The 21064-nt window shown below is 49.3% G+C and overlaps 2 protein-coding genes across 8 annotated transcripts in view; one reads left to right on the top strand and one right to left on the bottom strand.

The window, feature by feature from the left end:
• The window catches only part of entpd1 (ectonucleoside triphosphate diphosphohydrolase 1), a 55227-nt gene extending 52417 nt beyond the window's left edge, over nt 1-2810 (top strand). Inside the window, exon 10 of the mRNA XM_042297670.1 lies at nt 2401-2810. Within this exon, the coding sequence (XP_042153604.1) occupies nt 2401-2607 (207 nt within the window). The 3' untranslated portion in view covers nt 2608-2810. The remainder of the gene's footprint in view (nt 1-2400) is intronic.
• A 4057-nt stretch (nt 2811-6867) lies between these two features.
• Nucleotides 6868-21064, bottom strand: part of LOC112239481 (thrombospondin-2-like) — a 52094-nt gene continuing 37897 nt past the window's right edge. For 4 of the 7 annotated variants that reach the window (XM_042297666.1, XM_042297665.1, XM_042297667.1 and 1 more), the window contains 7 exons: nt 18933-19167; nt 16089-16316; nt 15853-15983; nt 15578-15718; nt 14330-14427; nt 7690-7829; nt 6868-7244 (listed from right to left, as the gene is read on the bottom strand). In XM_042297666.1, coding sequence (XP_042153600.1) covers nt 7237-7244; nt 7690-7829; nt 14330-14427; nt 15578-15718; nt 15853-15983; nt 16089-16316; nt 18933-19167 — 981 coding nt within the window. In that variant the 3' untranslated portion in view covers nt 6868-7236. Of the gene's footprint in view, nt 7245-7689; nt 7830-7873; nt 7929-14329; nt 14428-15577; nt 15719-15852; nt 15984-16088; nt 16317-18932; nt 19168-21064 lie in introns of those variants that run through there. The other 3 variants (XR_006078876.1, XM_042297668.1, XR_006078877.1) reach the window with 3 other exon arrangements.

Genomic DNA, 21064 nt, shown 5'->3' with positions numbered 1-21064 from the left:
CTTTATCCGGGTAGCCAAAAGTAGAGCATTGCAGTAGTCTAACCTAGAAGTGACAAAAGCATGGATTAATTTTTCTGCATCATTTTTGGACAGAAAGTTTCTGATTTTTGCAATGTTACGTAGATGGAAAAAAGCTGTCCTTGAAATGGTCCTGATATGTTCTTCAAAAGAGAGATCAGGGTCCAGAGTAACGCCGAGGTCCTTCACAGTTTTATTTGAGACGACTGTACAACCATTAAGATTAATTGTCAGATTCAACAGAAGATATCTTTGTTTCTTGGGACCTAGAACAAGCATCTCTGTTTTGTCCGAGTTTAAAAGTAGAAAGTTTGCAGCCATCCACTTCCTTATGTCTGAAACACTTGCTTCTAGCGAGGGCAATTTTGGGGCTTCACCATGTTTCATTGAAATGTACAGCTGTGTGTCATCCGCATAGCAGTGAAAGTTAACATTATGTTTTCGAATGACATCCCCAAGAGGTCAAATACATAATGAAAACAATAGTGGTCCTAAAACGGAACCTTGAGGAACACCGAAATTTACAGTTGATTTGTCAGAGGACAAACCATTCACAGAGACAAACTGATATCTTTCCGACAGATAAGATCTAAACCAGGCTAGAACTTGTCCGTGTAGACCAATTTGGGTTTCCAATCTCTCCAAAAGAATGTGGTGATCGATGGTATCAAAAGCAGCACTAAGGTCTAGGAGCACGAGGACAGATGCAGAGCCTCGGTCTGATGCCATTAAAAGGTAATTTACCACCTTCACAAGTGCAGTCTCAGTGCTATGATGGGGTCTAAAACCAGACTGAAGCATTTCGTATACATTGTTTGTCTTCAGGAAGGCAGTGAGTTGCTGCGCAACAACCTTTTCTAAAATGTTTGAGAGGAATGGAAGATTCGATATAGGCCGATAGTTTTTTATATTTTCTGGGTCAAGGTTTGGCTTTTTCAAGAAAGGCTTTATTACTGCCACTTTTAGTGAGTTTGGTACACATCCGGTGGATAGAGAGCCGTTTATTATGTTCAACATAGGAGGGCCAAGCACAGGAAGCAGCTCTTTCAGTAGTTTAGTTGGAATAGGGTCCAGTATGCAGCTTGATGGTTTAGAAACCATGATTATTTTCATCATTGTGTCAAGTGCACCATACACTATAGTGCACCGTGCACCATACAGTAGTGCACCATACACACACTTACCCCACCAGAGGTCTTCTCACAGTCCTCTAATCCAGAACAAATTCCATAAAGCGTACAGTAATATATAGAGCCATAATTGCATCTCATATTGCTCAAATAAACAGAAAACCTGGTTTTAAAAAACAGATAAAGCAACACCTCACAGCACAACGCCTCTCCCCTATTTGACCTAGATAGTTTGTGTGTATGTATGGATGTGTAGGCTGTATGGATGTGTGGATGTATGGATGTGTAGGCCGTGTGTGGATGTGTAGGCTGTGTGTGGATGTATGGATGTGTAGGCTATGTGTGGATGTGTGGATGTGTAGGCTGTGTGTGGATGTATGGATGTGTAGGCTATGTGTGGATGTGTGGATGTGTGTGGTGTGGATGTGTAGGCTGTGTGTGGATGTATGGATGTGTAGGCTATGTGTGGATGTGTGGATGTGTAGGCTGTGTGTGGATGTATGGATGTGTAGGCTATGTGTGGATGTATGGATGTGTAGGCTATGTGTGGTGAGGCTGTGTGTGGATGTATGGATGTGTGGATGTGTGTGGATGTATGGATGTGTAGGCTATGTGTGGATGTATGGATGTGTAGGCTGTATGGATGTGTGGATGTGTGTGGATGTATGGATGTGTAGGCTATGTGTGGATGTATGGATGTGTAGGCTGTGTGATGGATGTGGATGTAGGCTGTGTGTGGATGTATGGATGTGTAGGCTGTGTATGGATGTGTGGATGTGTAGGCTGTGTGTGGATGTATGGATGTGTAGGCTGTGTGTGGATGTATGGATGTGTAGGCTGTGTGTGGATGTGTGGATGTGTAGGCTGTGTGTGGATGTATGGATGTGTAGGCCGTGTGTGGATGTATGGATGTGTAGGCTGTGTGTGGATGTGTGGATGTATGGATGTGTAGGCTACGTGGATGTATCGATTGATATGTAGGCTATGTGTGCCTTTTTAAAATCTATGTAGTTTTGTCCATGTAGTTCATGGTTTGTGTGGACCCCAGGAAGAGTAGCTGCTGCTTTTGCAACAGCTAATGGGGATCCTAATAAAATACCAAAATACCAATCATTTAGATTCAATATCATGACCTAAACAATGTTCTCTTGACTTTCTGGAATATATCTTCAACACTGACTGTGATGTGTGCGTGTGTGTGTGTGTGTGCGTGCGTGTGCTTGTGTGTGCGTGTGTGTGTGCGTGTGTGTAGATTTCAGGTAGTGATGCAGGTTGGACGTTGGGCTACATGCTGAATCTGACCAATATGATTCCAGCCGAGGCTCCAGACACTCCTCCTCTTCCTCACGCCGGCTACGTCACCCTCCTCTTCTTCATCTCTCTTCTCCTCTTCTTCCTTCTCTTCCTCTGTTTCCGATTCCTGTGGCCACACCGCAACTCCCAGACACAGATGATATAGACACGCTGGACACCATAAGGACACTGTGTGTGTGTGTGTGTGTGTGTGTGTGTGTGTGTGTGTGTGTGTGTGTGTGTGTGTGTGTGTGTGTGTGTGTGTGTGTGTGTGTGTGTGTGTGTGAACGATGTGAACATGATGTTTATCAAATGTATCTCATGTTGTCATGCTTCTCATTCTCCAGTAAAGTTCAGATGTATAATACAGGCTGACCTTACTGTCATTTACTGTCTCTTTGAAAGAATGTTCAAATGAAATACTCACCTGACATATTCAAATTATGTACAAATTATGGATTGACTATATGAACAGGTTTATAAAAGATGTATAACAAGTTTATAACAGGTTTATAACAGGATTATAACAGGTTTGTATTGACTATATGAACAGGTTTCTAGCAGGTTTGTATTGACTATATGAACAGGTTTATAAAAGATTTATAACAGGTTTATAACAGGATTATAACAGGTTTGTATTGACTATATGAACAGATTTATAGCAGGTTTGTATTGACTATATGAGCAGGTTTATAACAGGTTTGTATTGACTATATGAACAGGTTCTTATTAGGTTTATAACAGGTTTATGACAGTTTTGTAACAGATATAATATGTTTATAACAGGTTTGTATTGACTATATGAACACCTTTACAACATGTTTATAATTGATTTATGAAAGGTGTGTATTGCCTATACGAACAGGTTTATAACAGGTTTACAACATGTTTGTATTGACTATATGAACAGGTTCTTAATAGGTTTATAACAGGCTTATGACAGTTTTGTAACAGATATAAGAGGTTTATAATGACTATATGAACACCTTATGAAAGGTGTGTATTGACTATATTAACAGGTGTATAACAGGTATGTATTACCTATATGAACAGGTTTATAACAGGTTTGTATTACCTATATGAGCAGGTTTATAACAGGTTTGTATTGACTATATGAACAGGTTTATAGCAGGTTTTGTAACAGATAAGAGGTTTTTACTTTTGACTATATGAGCAGGTTTATAACAGGTCTGTATTGACTATATGAGAAGGTTAAAACTTCTTATGGCTCAAATCCAGTTAACGGGATCGATTTGACAACATCCGGTGAAATGGCAGAGCACCAAATTCAAAAATAATATTACAAATATTTAACTTTCAGGTTAACTTCTGGAGGGAGGACTGAAGGAGGGAGGACTGGAGGAGGGAGGACTGGAGGAGGGAGGACTGGAGGAGGGTGGACTGGAGGAGGGAGGGCTGGAGGAGGGTGAAGTGGTGGAGGGAGGACTGGAGGAGGGAGGACTGGAGGAGGGTGAAGTGGTGGAGAGAGGACTGGAGGAGGGAGGACTGGAGGAGGGAGGACTGGAGGAAGGAGGACTGGAGGAGGGTGAAGTGGTGGAGGGAGGACTGGAGGAGGGAGGACTGGAGGAGGGAGGACTGGAGGAGGGAGGACTGGAGTGGAGGAGGGAGGACCGAAGGAGGGAGGACTGGAGGAGGGAGGACTGGAGGAGGGTGAAGTGGTGGAGGGAGGACTGGAGGAGGGAGGACTGGAGGAGGGAGGACTGGAGGAGGGTGAAGTGGTGGAGGGAGGACTGGAGGAGGGAGGACTGGAGGAGGGAGGACTGAAGGAGGGTGAAGTGGTGGAGGGAGGACTGCAGGAGGGTGAAGTGGTGGAGGGAGGACTGGAGGAGGGAGAAGTGGTGGAGGGAGGACTGGAGGAGGGAGGACTGGAGGAGGGAGGACTGAAGGAGGGTGAAGTGGTGGAGGGAGGACTGGAGGAGGGTAAAGTGGTGGAGGGAGGACTGGAGGAGGGAGGACTGGAGGAGGGTGAAGTGGTGGAGGGAGGACTGGAGGAGGGTGAAGTGGTGGAGGGAGGACTGGAGGAGGGAGGACTGGAGGAGGGAGGACTGAAGGAGGGTGAAGTGGTGGAGGGAGGACTGGAGGAGGGAGGACTGAAGGAGGGTGAAGTGGTGGAGGGAGGACTGGAGGAGGGAGGACTGGAGGAGGGAGGACTGAAGGGAGGACTGGAGGGAGGACTGGAGGAGGGAGGACTGAGGAGGGAGGACTGAAGGAGGGAGAACTGGTGGAGGGAGGACTGGAGGAGGGTGAAGTGGTGGAGGGAGGACTGGAGGAGGGAGGACTGGAGGAGGGTGGTGGAGGGAGGACTGGAGGAGGGAGGACTGGAGGAGGGAGGACTGAAGGAGGGAGGACTGGAGGAGGGTGAAGTGGTGGAGGGAGGACTGAAGGAAGGAGGGAGGACTGAAGGAGTGTGGAGTGGTGGAGGGAGGACTGAAGGAGGGTGAAGTGGTGGAGGGAGGACTGAAGGAGGGTGAAGTGGTGGAGGGAGGACTGGAGGAGGGTGAAGTGGTGGAGGGAGGACTGAGGAGGGTGAAGTGGTGGAGGGAGGACTGAAGGAGGGTGAAGTGGTGGAGGGGGAGGACTGAAGGAGGGTGAAGTGGTGGAGGGAGGACTGAAGGAGGGAGGACTGGAGGAGGGAGGACTGGAGGAGGGAGGACTGAAGGAGGGTGAAGTGGTGGAGGGAGGACTGGAGGAGGGAGGACTGGTGGAGGGAGGACTGAAGGAGGGTGAAGTGGTGGAGGGAGGACTGGAGGAGGGTGAAGTGGTGGAGGGAGGACTGGAGGAGGGAGGACTGAAGGAGGGAGGACTGGAGGAGGGTGAAGTGGTGGAGGGAGGACTGAAGGAGGGAGGACTGGAGGAGGGTGAAGTGGTGGAGGGAGGACTGAAGGAGGGTGAAGTGGTGGAGGGAGGACTGAAGGAGGGTGAAGTGGTGGATGGAGGACTGAAGGGGGGAGGACTGGAGGAGGGAGGACTGGAGGAGGGAGGACTGAAGGAGGGTGAAGTGGTGGAGGGAGGACTGGAGGAGGGAGGACTGGTGGAGGGAGGACTGAAGGAGGGTGAAGTGGTGGAGGGAGGACTGGAGGAGGGTGAAGTGGTGGAGGGAGGACTGGAGGAGGGAGGACTGAAGGAGGGAGGACTGGAGGAGGGTGAAGTGGTGGAGGGAGGACTGAAGGAGGGAGGACTGGAGGAGGGAGGACTGGTGGAGGGAGGACTGGAGGAGGGTGAAGTGGTGGAGGGAGGACTGGAGGAGGGTGAAGTGGTGGAGGGAGGACTGAAGGAGGGAGGACTGGAGGAGGGTGAAGTGGTGGAGGGGACTGGAGGAGGGAGGACTGGAGGAGGGAGGACTGAAGGAGGGAGGACTGGAGGAGGGAGGACTGGAGGAGGGTGAAGTGGTGGGGAGGGGGAGGACTGGAGGAGGGAGGACTGGAGGAGGGTGAAGTGGTGGAGGGAGGACTGGAGGAGGGAGGACTGGAGGAGGGAGGACTGAAGGAGGGAGGACTGGAGGAGGGAGGACTGGAGGAGGGTGAAGTGGTGGAGGGAGGACTGGAGGAGGGTGAAGTGGTGGAGGGAGGACTGGAGGAGGGAGGACTGGAGGAGGGTGAAGTGGTGGAGGGAGGACTGGAGGAGGGTGAATTGGTTGAGGGAGGACTGGAGGAGGGTGAAGTGGTTGAGGGAGGACTGGAGGAGGGTGAATTGGTGGAAGGAGGACTGGAGGAGGGTGAATTGGTGGACGGAGGACTGGAGGAGGGTGAAGTGGTGGAGGGAGGACTGGAGGAGGGTGAAGTGGTGGAGGGAGGACTGGAGGAGGGTGAAGTGGAGGAGGGAGGACTGAAGGAGGGAGGACTGGAGGAGGGGGAGGACTGAAGGAGGGAGGACTGGAGGAGGGTGAAGTGGTGGAGGGAGGACTGGAGGAGGGTGATTTGGTGGAGGGAGGACTGGAGGAGGGAGGCCTGGAGGACTGAAGGAGAGAGGACTGGAGGAGGGAGGACTGAAGGAGGGAGGACTGGAGGAGGGAGGACTGAAGGAGGGAGGACTGGAGGAGGGAGGACTGGAGGAGGGTGAAGTGGTGGAGGGAGGACTGGAGGAGGGTGATTTGGTGGAGGGAGGACTGGAGGAGGGAGGACTGGAGGAGGGTGAAGTGGTGGAGGGAGGACTGGAGGAGGGTGAATTGGTTGAGGGAGGACTGGAGGAGGGTGAAGTGGTGGAGGGAGGACTGGAGGAGGGTGAATTGGTGGACGGAGGACTGGAGGAGGGTGAAGTGGTGGAGCGAGGACTGGAGGAGGGTGAAGTGGTGGAGGGAGGACTGGAGGAGGGTGAAGGGGTGGAGGGAGGACTGGAGGAGGGTGAAGTGGTGGAGGGAGGACTGGAGGAGGGTGAAGTTGTGCAGGGAGGACTGGAGGAGGGTGAAGTGGTGGAGGGAGGACTGGAGGAGGGTGAAGTTGTGCAGGGAGGACTGGAGGAGGGTGAAGTGGTGGAGGGAGGACTGGAGGAGGGTGAAGTGGTGCAGGGAGGACTGGAGGAGGGTGAAGTTGTGCAGGAAGGACTGGAGAAGGGTGAAGTGGTGCTGGGAGGACTGGAGGAGGGTGAAGTGGTGCAGGGAGGACTGGAGGAGGGTGAAGTGGTGCAGGGAGGACTGGAGGAGGGAGGACTGGAGAAGGGAGGACTGGAGGAGGGTGAAGTGGTGGAGGGAGGACTGGAGGAGGGTGAATTGGTGGACGGAGGACTGGAGGAGGATGGAGGACGAAGGGGTGCAGCATTATCTCAGTATGAACAGATCTCAGTTATCTGGAAGAGATTGGGAGAAGAAAAACACAAAAAATGTACTTTACTGACGTGTGTGTGTGTCTGTGTATTTGTGTATATTTGTGTAGGTGTGCGTGTGTGTATGTATGTTTGTGTGGCTGTACATGTGTGTCTGCATAGTTGTGTGTGTGTTAGTATATTTGTGAAAGTGTACGTGTATGTTTGTGTATGTTTGTGTGGTTGTACGTGTGCGTCTGTGTATTTGTATGGGTGTATGTTCGTGTGTGTGTGTCACCTATCAGGTCAGAGAAGAGGGTGTGTGTGTGTGTGTGTGTGTGTGTGTGTGTGTGTGTGAGTGTACGTGTGTTTATGTGTTTATGTGTGTGCCTCACCTCTACAGGTGTATCTGAGGTCAGAGAAGAGGGTGTGTGTGTGTGTGTATGTGTGTGTGTACACGTGTGTTAATGTGTTTATGTGTGTGCCTCACCTCTACAAGTGTATCTGAGGTCAGAGAAGAGGATATGTTCTTGTGAGAAGACAAACAGTCCGAGTCTCCCTCCAGCCAGAGTTCTGTCATACACCGGCCCAGAGTCAGCTAGGATGGACCTGCCCTCAGACACCACTATCCACACACACACACACACACACACACACACACACACACACACACACACACACACACACACCCCGAGTCAGCTAGGATGGACCTGCTCAGACACCACTATCCTGCACACACACACACACACACACACACGCACGCACGCACACGCACACACACACACCCCGAGTCAGCTGGAAGAGACACCATCAAACACCACTACTGCACATACACAAAGAGGTTAGATGCCAAAGTTCAGAGGTTAATTAGATACCTAATGAAGCCAGTATTGGGTAGGTGGATGAGGATAGGAGTTACTGTTGGGTTAGTTAGGGTTACAGTTAGTTAGGGTTAGAGGTTAGAGTTAGTTAGGGTTGGTTAGGGTTAGTTAGGGTTAGAATTAGTTAGGGTTAGAGGTTAGAGTTAGTTAGAGTTAGGGTTAGTTAGGGTTAGGGTTAGTTAGGGCTAGAGTTAGTTAGGGTTAGAGGTTAGAGTTAGGGTTAGGGTTAGTTAGGGTTGGTTAGAGTTAGTTAGGGTTAGGGTTAGTTAGGGTTAGTTAGGGTTAGAGTTAGTTAGGGTTAGGGTTAGGGTTAGTTAGGGTTAGGTTGTTCGGTGGAGCAAACAAAGAGACACGGAGGAAAGCAGGAGAGAGAAGCTATGAGCAGCAGACCAAGATGCGACTGTGGGCTTTGTTCCAAGCAGAATATCGTGCGGCTAGACCGACATTTCAAGTCTGTACATGCACTTAAGCCCAGTACTATGGAATGGACGAATGCTATGCAATCTAGCCGGGTTTCGACTGAGAGACAGCAGCCCGAATCAGGGCAGTATATGCAGCCTGACAATAGTGTTGAACCGCGGCTGGAGAACCCTGTGATTTTGCAGTGTTTTGAAAGTGAGTTGTCCGTGGAGCAGCAGCTGGTGGACGAGGGTGAGCAGTCAGCCGTGGTGGATCAGCAGCTGGTGGACGAGGGTGAGCAGTCAGCGGTGGTGGATCAGCAGCTGGGGGACGAGAGTGAGCAGGCAGCGGGTGCGTCGGCGGCGGTGCAGCCAACCAGTCAGGTCGGTAGTGAACCGTGCTCGGAACCGAGGGAGCAAAGCTGCGTCGTGGCGACTTCCACGGAGAGCGAGAGTGATGAAGACGGCGGCGTGCCGTCCAGAATTGAGGTTTGGAGTAATGCAATTTTGACTCAATATGAACACTATATTACGGGTAGAAACCCTTCAGTTAAACAAATTGACAATAGTCGCACCAGTATATCCCGAGTACGGGAATTCCTCCGCATTATGTCAGAGGGCAAGGCCGATGAAGGACTGTGTTTTCTGGATAACTACAGACTTGTGTCTGAGTGGTATGGCCAATGTGACGACCGTGGTTTGGCACCATCCACGTTAAAAATGTACCGAGCCGATGATCGAGGTTTCCTGAATTATCTTATTCAGTTCCGGCCAAATGGTATGCAAGCTAAGGTCAGTGGAATTCGAAAGATGTTACTCTGCTTGGCAAAGATGGACAGGGACTTGCGGCAGAGCCAGGCAACGCACAGGGCAAAATTTCGCAAACGCTGCAGGGACGAGGTGCTCAGCGCTGCGGAGTTAAAACGCTTTGTTGAGCTAAGTAATCAAGCAATTCCTTCAGTTCTCAGTAGGTTGGAGGTCTGAGCCACCTGCTCTGACAGGCGTAGGTTTGCAGCTCTCATGTCCAGCCGGTTGGCCATATTTAACGGCACTCGACAATCCCCATGTTCAGTGAGAGTGATTTTACTGAAGTAACCCCGGAAAGTGGGGGTTATCAGATGTGCGTTGCGAGCCACAAAACAAACTATAGCTTCGGGGAGTGCAGAATTGTTATATGTGAGGAGGAATACACTTGGCTTAAACGATTCCATCAGATCAGGCCTCATCTGACTGGAATGACCTCAGACACAGAACTCTTCTTTATCACATCCCGTGGTCAACTGTACGGTAATCTGTGTGAGTATGTGGGCCAAATATTTGCAGAGTTTGGCATTGGAAGTAAAGTGACCGGTACAATTCGACGAAGTGTTGCCACATTGAACTTTAACTAAGGGTCGGTTACAGACTGGGGAACTGTGGCTGACCATATGTGTCACTCTCTGGAAACGCAGGCACGGCACTACCGGTACCATAATTTGCCCAAAAATGCCAGCCGGGCCCGGACACTGATTGAGGGACAAATCAATCCATGATTAACTGATTAAATGAGGTATATTTGTTTGAAATTCACCCTCGTATGTGTCATTATGCATTAAAATGATACAAAATGTGTTTCATTTTGGGTTACCAGGTGCCTATTTTCAATCACCAGTTGCAAATAAAACATATTTTTGAAATGTTTGGACTTTTTTCACAACTATTTTTGAAACCTCCATAAATGTACCTTTGGCGCCCTCCTGTGAATTTTCCCCAGTAGTACGCTACTCCCATAGGGGGCATGAATATTAGGAGTCCCGGTAAATGTATTTAGAACCATATTTTTATTTTTGGGTTACCAAGTGCCTATTTTCAATCACCAGTTGCACAGAGGTATATCCTAATCCGCATCCACAAAAATATTTTAAACCTTCCATAAAGCACTAAGGACGGCCCCCATTGATAGAGGGCCGTAGTAGGGTGCTCACATAGCGGGCATTAATATTAGAATGCCCGGTAAATGCATTTAGAACCGTATTTTAACTTTTGGGTTACCAGGTGCATAAATGCCAATACTAATCCGCATCCACAAAAATATTTTAAACCTTCCATAAATCACTCAGGACGGCCCCCATTCATAGAGGGCAGTAGTAGAGTACTCCCATAGCGGGCATGAATGTTAGGGAGCCCGGTAAATGCATATAGAACCGTGTTTCATTTTGGGTTACCACGTGCCGATTTTCAATCACCAGGTGCACGGCTGTGACAATTTGGCACTAATTTTCAAAAAATGATTACAAATACTTCCCGAAGGGCTAGAGGTCCCAAATTTCGGCTCATACCCTCTTTCGTGATGGGCAACAATTACACCATGTAAAAAAAGTTAGCATCCACAGGCACCTATGCGCCCTGTAACGTGCACTTTTTTCCCCAAAACGATTTCCTATTAAAATGTTTTATACAAAAACGGTTTCAATTCAATGGAAATGCTCGTCTATATGTGCCCTTTCGTGCAAAAAAACCCCCATCCAGATTGGAGGTGTACTTTTTGATTTATTCACGTTTTGGTGTACCTGAATTTGACCCCCAATGGCGGGGCACACAGAAGCCCTGTGAGGTTCAGGGCTTATGTCGATAATTTGGCCTGCCCGTTAATGACACACTCAGTGGCGGGTGGACCAGACAGGTACCGGCGCGAAATCAGAAACCTGGTTTTTGACAACAAGACTTCCATGTCCTAGAGAGATGGGGGTGGTGCCAAACTGCTCAGCCCGGATAGAAAATGAGTAATGGACACTTTTGAGGGATGTGAGCCCCTCGGAACCATGGTACTTTGGACCTTTTCCGCCGGGGGCCGATTTGGTGGTTTGACCAGCCCCTTCGGCGCCCTATTTGTCCTAACTTTTGATCCATGTTTCCCAGCTTGGTGGTGGGAGGATATTGAGCTCTGTCCTGGGCAGGTGCTCTATCCCAGCTATTACCTTGTGGGTTTGGTTCATCAATGACCATGGTTCTGGTCCAATGAAGGTGCCCGTCCCTTTGGCGACCGCTTGGTGGTTGTTTATCCCCGGTGAGGGCTAGCTCTCCAGTCCAGTCCCACTCTTGGTTCACGGTGCGTCTCCATGGTTCTCCTCTGTTGTCCAGCCAGTGTAATTTCCTCTGACCGATTTGCATCCGTTTTCCACTTGGGAGGGCCTCTATCGGCCGGCCTTTGGCTGGTGTTCTGATGGATTGTTCCTCCCGCCCCACGTGGATTGGCCTCTATCGGGGGAGCCCCTTTCAGAGACGATTGACCCCCTATTTCAATACACTCCAGCCATGCACCGTTCGTGCGAGATCCAGCCGAACTGTCTGACCCAGTGGCCCTTCATTGGTGTTCCGGTGCGGGGAGTGACACACCCAGGCTGCGAAGCATGTGGTGATGGTCATCCCGTAACGCATCGGCGCCACAGACACATATTCTCAAACCCTGTCTTTAAAGTGGACCTACCCGGCTGACCCAAGCGGTCTGACCGAGGTTGTGGTTCTGTTTTTGCCCGGTTGATGGCGTTCCGAATGTACCCTCCAGCTAGACAAGAGACCTCTCGAGCGGCGCCCCGGCACCTGTGGCCTCGGTCATGGGCAGTTCAGGGCCTCCCGCTGGGCGCACGGTGGATTGCACCAGGGCCTCCTCCCCTGACGGGATAGGACCGGTCCCTGGTTGTTCTTTGCTTAGTGTGCCCAGGTACAACCTCTATGTTGTGAGTGGCTACCTGGTTGATCCTGCCAGTAGTATATGCTTGTCTAAAATATGAAGCCATGCAAGTCTAAGTACACACGGCCGGTAGAGTGAAACTGCGAATGGCTCATTAAATCAGTTCTGGTTCCTTTGATCGCACCAACATTACTTGGATAACTGTGGCAATTCTAGAGCTAATACATGCCAACGAGCACTGACCTCCGGGGATGCGTGCATTTATCAGACCCAAAACCCATGCGGGCCAATCTCGGTTGCCCCGGCCGCTTTTGTGACTCTAGATAACTTTGAGCCGATCGCGTGGCCTTTGTGGCGGAGACGTCTCATTTGAATGTCCGCCCTATCAACTTTCGATGGTACTTTCTGTGCCTACCATGGTTACCACGGGTAACGGGGAATCAGGGTTCGATTCCGGAGAGGGAGCCTGATAAATGGCTACCACATCCAAGGAAGTCAGCAGGCGCGCAAATTACCCACTCCCGACTCGGTGAGGTAGTGACGAAAAATAACAATACAGGACTCTTTCGAGGCCCTGTAATTGGAATGAGTACACTTTAAATCCTTTAACGAGGATCCATTAACGAGGATCAAGTATGGTGCCAGCAGCAGCGGTAATTCCAGCTCCAATAGCGTATCTTAAAGCTTGTATCGGGATCGAGCGCCCAACCTTCTTTCGGGACGGAAGGCGTCTTCCTCCACCTTCATCCTTCAATACAAATGGGTTACCAGGTATACAGAAAAGGGAAAGAGTCCAGAGGCCCAGAGAGAGAGTGGGCAAGCGGACTAAGAAAGGTGGGTGCCCGGCTGGAAAGTACCACCGGCACCTGGTAACCCAGAGTCCAGAGTCCAGAGGCCCAGGGAGAGAGTGGGCAAGCGGACTAAAAAAGGTGAGTGCCCGGCTGGAAAGTACCACCGGCACCTGGTAACCCAGAGTCCAGAATCCAGAGTCCAGAGACCCAGAGAGAGAGTGGGCAAGCGGACTAAAAAAGGTGGGAGCCCGGCTGGAAAGTACCACCAGCACCTGGTAACCCAGAGTCCAGAGGCCCAGAGAGAGAGTGGGCAAGCAGACTAAAAAAGGTGGGTGCCCGCCTGGAAAGTACCACCAGCACTTGGTAACCCATTAGTGTGGCCTTAGGGTGACCAGGTGCACGACATCCGGTTTGGGTCACAAGGTGCACAGGGTTCGTAACAGCGCGGCTATATGCTTTATAGTCCGGGGAAGGGAGCTTAAGTGTGGGTGCCCTGGTTCACCTGGTGTGCGAGGTTGTGGAGGTGGGGGGTGTCCCCTGCTGGAATCATCCCCGGAAATATAGGGGTGTTACCCGGGTGATGAGTGAGGTCCTATAGGCCTGTATGTGTCCTCTCATGCCCGGAGAGAGAGGCCTGTTCCCGGATAGGGAGTTAAGGCCTTTAGGCCTGTATGTGTCCTCTCATCCCAGGAGAGAAAGGCCTGTTCCTGGATATTGAGTGAGTGATGAGGCCTGTAACCCGGATTGGGAGTTAAGGCCTTTAGGCCTGTATGTGTCCTCTCATGCCCAGAGAGAGGCCTGTAACCCGGATAAGGAGTTAAGGCCTTTAGGCCTGTATGTGTCCTCTCATGCCCGGAGAGAGAGGCCTGTTCCCAGATAGGGAGTTAAGGCCTTTAGGCCTGTATGTGTCCTCTCATGCCCAGATAGAGGCCTGTTCCTGGATAGGGAGTTAAGGCCTTTAGGCCTGTATGTGTCCTCTCATGCCCAGATAGAGGCCTGTTCCTGGATATTGAGTGATGACCTTTAGGCCTGTATGTGTCCTCTCATGCCCAGAGAAAGGCCTGTAACCCGGATAGGGAGCTAAGGCCTTTAGGCCTGTATGTGTCCTCTCAAGCCCTATATGCATATGGAGGTACCAGGCCAGGGCAGTGGCTTTTGTCCCAGGCCAGGCCAGGCCAGGGCAGTGGCTTTTTGGCCTATGGGCCTATGGGCCTTTTTTGGGTTAGAGTTAGGGTTAGGGTAAGGGTTAGAGTTAGGGTTAGGGTAAGGGTTAGAGGGTTAGGGTTAGGGTTAGAGTTAGGGTTAGGGTTAAAGTTAGAGTTAAGGTTAGAGTTAGGGTTAAAGTTAGAGTTAGAGTTAGGGTTTGTGTTATGGGTTGGAGGTTAAGTACCTTATGAAGCCGGTCTTGGGTCGGTGGATGAGGTGCCAGCGGTAGGCAGTGTAGTCCTTCCAGCCCGTGTTGTTGGGGTCATGCCACAGTGTGCGAACCTAAGGACCCACACACATAGGTTTACTTCAGGGTTAGAGGTGTGTGCCCTGTGTGTACCTGCTGTATGGTGTTTCCTGCATGTACCTACTGTGTGGTGTTTCCTGTGTGTACCTGCTGTGTGTACCCGCTATGTGGTGTTTCCTGTGTGTACCTGCTGTATGGTGTTTCCTGTGTGTACCCGCTGTGTGGTGTTTCCTGTGTGTACCTGCTGTGTGTACCTGCTGTGTGTACCTGCTGTGTGGTGTGTTCTGTGTGTACCTGCTGTGTGGTGTTTCCTGTGTGTACCTGCTGTGTGGTGTGTTTCTGTGTGTACCTGCTGTGTGGTGTTTCCTGTGTGTACCTGTACCTGCTGTATGGTGCTTCCTTGTGTACCTGCTGTATAGTGTTTCCTGTGTGTACCTGCTGTATAATGTTTGCTGTGTGTACCTGCTGTGTGCACCTGCTGTGTGGTGCTTCCGTGTGTACCTGCTGTATAGTGTTTCCTGTGTGTACCTGCTGTATAATGTTTCCTGTGTGTACCTGCTGTGTGCACCCGCTGTGTGGTGCTTCCTTGTGTACCTGCTGTATAGTGTTTCCTGTGTGTACCTGCTGTGTGTACCTGCTGTGTGGTGTTTCCTGTGTGTACCTGCTGTATGGTGTTTCCTGTGTGTACCTGTTGTGTGGTGTTTGCTGTGTGTACCTGCTACGTGGTGTTCCCTGTGTGTACCTGCTGTGTAGTGTTTCCTGTGTGTACCTGCTGTGTAGTGTTTCCTGTGTGTACCTGCTGTATGGTGTTTCCTGTGTGTACCTGCTGTGTGTACCTGCTGTGTGGTGTTTCCTGTGTGTACCTGCTGTGTGTACCTGCTGTGTGGTGTTTCCTGTGTGTACCTGCTGTATGGTGTTCCCTGTGTGTACCTGCTGTGTGTACCTGCTGTGTGGTGTTTCCTGTGTGTACCTGCTGTGTGTACCTGCTGTGTGGTGTTTCCTGTGTGTACCTGCTGTATAGTGTTTCCTGTGTGTGCCTGCTGTGTGTACCTGCTGTGTGGTGTTTCCTGTGTGTACCTGCTGTATGGTGTTTCCTGTGTGTACCTGTTGTGTGGTGTTTGCTGTGTGTACCTGCTACGTGGTGTTTCCTGTGTGTACCTGCTGTGTAGTGTTTCCTGTGTGTACCTGCTGTATGGTGTTTCCTGTGTGCCACAGGGCGTTGCGGAGGGCCTCCCCAGGGCCTGAGCTTGAGTTGACCACTTTGAGAGAGACACCAGCGTTCCCAAATGCCCTGGAAGGACTCTTCTCCCAGTAAGCCTGGCTGACCTGGCAGGGTTAGAAGTTAGGCCTGGCTGACTGTGCAGGGTTAGAAGTTAGAGGTTTGAGGTAAGAGGTCAGGACTGGCTGACCGGGCAGGGTTAGAGGTCAGAGGTCAGTGTGTGTGTGTACTCCTGACTGACCTGTTTCCACATGACAACGTAGAACCGTCTGCTGGACTGGAAGGAGAACACAAACCCTACATAGTCATCATCACGGTCTGTGTTCACGTAGAATGTCCCACTGAAGTCTACCGCACGGAACTCATCAAAACCTGAGAACACACACGCTCACGCATTCACAAACGCACATGAAAACTACACAAACACCACCCAGATCAGCGTTAATGCGGTCTTAGGTAAGAGGTTAGGGGTCGTACCCAAGGCGATGCCAGGGTCAGAGTTTGCAGTCTGTAGCAGTTCGGTTCCGTGTCCTCGGACCACCCACAGAGGGTCAGACTGAGTGGTCCCCTGAGGGTCCAACAGAACCGTCTGAAACTTCCTGAAGTCTGTAACTCCAATACCACTGTTCTCTGAGCAAACATCTAGTGCATCTGGTATACTGTCATTATCAAAGTCATCCTTACAAGCATCACCACGACCATCATCTAGAGACAGAGGAGAGACAGACAGGGAGAGGAGAGAGACAGGGAGAGGAGAGAGAGAGAGAGAGAGAGAGAGAGAGAGAGAGAGAGAGAAAGTGAGAGGAGAGAGAGACAGGGAAAGGATAGAGGGAGAGAGAGACAGAGGAGAGGGAAAGGGAGAGGAGAGTGAGACAAGGAGAGGAGAGAGAGGCAGAGGAGAGAGAGAGAGAGGGAGAGGAGAGAGAGGAGAGAGACAGGGAGAGGAGAACGAGAGAGAGAGACAGGGAGAGGAGAGAGAGACAGGGAGAGGAGAGAGAGACAGAGGAGAGAGAGAGAGGGGGAGCGAGAGAGGGAGAGGAGAGAGAGACAGAGAGAGAGGGAGAGGAGAGGGAGAGGAGAGAGAGACAGGGAGAGGAGAGAGAGTAATATCATTATCAAAGTAATCTTTACAAGCATCACCACGAACATCATCTAGAGACAGAGGAGAGAGAGAGGTAATATCATTATCAAAGTCATCCTTACAGAGACTGATAACGGTACAAACACACTAATAATGTGGTGTGTGTGTATATGTGTTTGTGTATATGTGTGTGTGTGTATATGTGGTGTGGTGTATATGTGCGTGTTTGTTTGCCAGAGTCACTATTATTTGAATCACAAGCAAGTTTCAAGTCACAAGGTACGAGTCTCAAGTCGAGTCCCAAGTAGAACGGGTCGAGTCTCGAGTCCAGGCCAAGTCGTGCATTCTAAGAGTAAGTCGAGTCCCAAGTAGAACGGGTCGAGTCTCGAGTCCAGGCCAAGTCGTGCATTCTAAGAGTAAGTCGAGTCACATTTTTTCAAGTCGAGTAAAAAAATATATACATGCAATGACTTGTTCAACTACAAGTGGAGACCTTGGGACTAGAATGTTCTATCTACAAGTAGAGACCTTGGGACTAGAAGGTTCTATCTTCAAGTGGAGACCTTGGGACTAGAAGGTTCTATCTTCATAAACCCATTTGAACTTGGTGCTATATGATTATATCTGCAATCCAATCACTGGCCTGAACAAATACAGATGGACCAATCAGAACACGTCTTTGCCATCTCCCTCTAAGTATGGTGTAGGCTAATCTAGCCAGCAATAATGGTATGCAAGCAGAAAAACACTACACTGTCAGAAATGTTAAAGTAAATGATATTGTCACATTGTTGTTCAGTGATGACAGTAATTTGTCTGATGATCATAATACATTTCTTAAGAAAGAAGAATTCACTACAAAACAGTTCTGAGATGTGAACACTGATGGTCAATATCTAAGAACTATGCAGATAGAGCCGTATAGTCAGTCCCAAGGTAACAACATGTTCTATTTTTTGAGGCTACCAGACAGCCCTTTTCATTATCTTGTCTAAAACACATTTTGATTATGTAATCATTTAATTTAACAACAGTTTCCAATGGAAAGCTTCATAAGTAAAGTATCAATTTCAAGAAATGTTGACATACCAAAAGAGCAGTAGGTCTATGCTAGTAATTGTTGCTTGATGCCAAACTGCTGGTGAGCAAAGCAAACTATGCAAATTATTGTTCACCAACAATTTTTGGATCTGCATATTTATTTATGGCAATCCTCTCTCCCTACAATTTGACATTTGCACAGCACCTGATCCTAGCTGTACAGCAAATCAGCAATCTGTTCGGTAGCTCAGTGATTACCCAACCTTTTGACCTGTGACCCCCAAAAAGGAGTGGTTCAAAGCTTGCGACCCCGGCACATGCACGCACAGGGAGAATAAGCACAATCCCTGCGCAAATGTAGCCTGTCATTACAGCAATAAACGCTGTTGTATTTTCAAAACGTAACATACAGAAATAAACAGCGTTTTAAAACCAACATTTTGAGTCAGTCCCACCACTGAGGAATAGAGTTATAACCCAGCCATCTGTAGACATATAGCCAGTCCCACCACTGAGGAATAGAGTTATAACCCAGCCATCTGTAGACATATAGTCAGTCCCACCACTGAGGAATAGAGTTATAACCCAGCCATCTGTAGACATATAGCCAGTCCCACCACTGAGGTATAGAGTTATAACCCAGCCATCTGTAGACATATAGTCAGTCCCACCACTGAGGAATAGAGTTATAACCCAGCCATCTGTAGACATATAGTCAGTCCCACCACTGAGGAATAGAGTTATAACCCAGCCATCTGTAGACATATAGCCAGTCCCACCATTGAGGAATAGAGTTATAACCCAGCCATCTGTAGACATATAGTCAGTCCCACCACTGAGGAATAGAGTTATAACCCAGCCATCTGTAGACATATAGTCAGTCCCACCACTGAGGAATAGAGTTATAACCCAAACTAGGTCTCGCTGGAATATGATCATGATCAATTAAATCCCCAGAATTGTTCTGGTAAAAGAAAACAGGGGCTGTCTGGTCACTAATCAGGATATGTGAGACTGCCTTTGCGTGCCCATGCTGATGACTGGTGTGTGTGTGTGTGTGTGTTTAAAACCAGCTGGAGCGGTCTCCAGTTTAAATCTAGCTCGCATGGTCTCCAGTTCAGCTCAGCAATCTGAACAAAGTAGTAGGGACCTTTTGTGTGTGTGTGTGTGCGTGCGTGCGTGCGTGTGTGTGTACTGACTGTCTGCGTCTATTTGGTCAGCGTTCGGCACAAGTCGGCAGTTGTCACGGTCATCAGGGATACCATCGTTGTCATCATCATGGTCGCAGGCGTCGCCAATGCCATCTCTGTCATGGTCAACCTGGTTGCTATTGGCAACGTAGCGACAGTTGTCGAGGGAGTTCTGATGACCATCCTCATCTATATCCTCATTATCATCACAGTGATCACCAACCAGATCACTGTCTGAATCAGTCTACACAAAAACAGACAAACACACCTGGTTAGCAATACTGCAGTCCAACAAGGTTGCTACTACTTTGTTCAGATTACTGAACTGAACTGGAGACCACGGTGTCTGACTTTAAACTGGAGACCACGGTGTCTGACTTTAAACTGGAGACTGCGGTGTCTGACTTTAAACTGGAGACCATGGTGTCTGACTTTAAACTGGAGACTACGGTGTCTGACTTTAAACTGGAGACCATGGTGTCTGACTTTAAACTGGAGACTACGGTGTCTGACTTTTAATCTATAGACCACGGTGTCTGACTTTAAACTGGAGACCACGGTGTCTGGCTTTAAACTGGAGACCACAGTGTCTGACTTTAAACTGGAGGCCGCGCCAGCTGGCTCTAAATTGGAGAACGCGCCAGCTGGATTTAAACTGGAGAACGCGCCAGCTGGCTTTAAACTGGAGACCGCGCCCGCTGGTTTTAAACTGGAGACCGCGCCAGCTGGTTTTAAACTGGAGACCGTGCCAGCTGGATTTAAAATGGAGACGGCGGTGTCTGGCTCTAAATTGGAGACCGCGCCAGCTGGATTTAAACTGGAGACCGCGCCAGCTGGTTTTAAACTGGAGACCGCACCAGCTGGATTTAAACTGGAGACCGCGGTGTCTGACTTTAAAGTGGAGACCGCGGTGTCTGGCTTTACACTGGAGACCGCGCCAGCTGGTTTTAAACTGGAGACCACGCTGTCTGGCTTTAAACTGGAGACCGCGCCAGCTGGATTGAAACTGGAGAACGTGCCAGCTGGATTTGAACTGGAGACCGCGCTGTCTGGCTCTAAATTGGAGACCGCGCCAGCTGTATTTAAACTGGAGACCGTGCCAGCTGGATTTAAACTGGAGACCGCGCTGTCTGGCTCTAAATTGGAGACCACGCCAGCTGTATTTAAACTGGAGACCGTGCCAGCTGGATTTAAACTGGAGACCGCAGTGTCTGACTTTAAACTGGAGACCGCGGTGTCTGACTTTAAACTGGAGACCACGGTGTCTGACTTTAAACTGGAGACCACGGTGTCTGACTTTAAACTGGAGACCGCGGTGTCTGACTTTAAACTGGAGACCACGGTGTCTGGCTTTAAACTGGAGGCCGCGCCAGCTGGATTTAAACTGGAGAACGTGGTTTTAATCTATAGACCACGGTGTCTAGTTTTAATCTGTAGACCACAGTGTCTGGTTTTAATCTAAGGACCACGGTGTCTGGTTTTAATCTGTAGACCACAGTGTCTGGTTTTAATCTATGGACCACGGTGTCTAGTTTTAATCTGTAGACCACAGTGTCTGGTTTTAATCTATGGACCACGGTGTCTGGTTTTAATCTATAGACCATAGACCACGGTGTCTGGTTTTAATCTATAGACCACGGTGTCTGGTTTTAATCTATAGACCACAGTGTCTGGTTTTCATCTGTAGACCACAGTGTCTGGTTTTAATCTATAGACCACTGTGTCTGCTTTTAATTTGTAGACCACGGTGTCTGATTTAATCTATAGACCATAGTGGCTGGTTTTAATCTATAGACCACAGTGTCTGGTTTTAATCTATAGACCACAGTGTCTGGTTTTAATCTATAGACCACGGTGTCTGGTTTTAATCTATAGACCACGGTGTCTGGTTTTAATCTATAGACCAAAGTGTCTGGTTTTCATCTGTAGACCACGGTGTCTGGTTTTAATCTATAGACCACTGTGTCTGGTTTTAATCTTTTGACCATAGACCACTGTGTCTGGTTTTAATCTATAGACCACAGTGTCTGGTTTTAATCTGTAGACCACAGTGTCTGGTTTTAATCTATAGAGCACGGTGTCTGGTTTTAATCTATAGACCATAGACCACGGTGTCTGGTTTTAATCTATAGACCACAGTG

The sequence above is a fragment of the Oncorhynchus tshawytscha genome, linkage group LG14 (assembly GCF_018296145.1).
Source record: "Oncorhynchus tshawytscha isolate Ot180627B linkage group LG14, Otsh_v2.0, whole genome shotgun sequence".
In the NCBI taxonomy this organism is placed as follows: Eukaryota; Metazoa; Chordata; class Actinopteri; order Salmoniformes; family Salmonidae; genus Oncorhynchus; species Oncorhynchus tshawytscha.
This window is presented reverse-complemented; position numbering and strand designations above follow the sequence as displayed.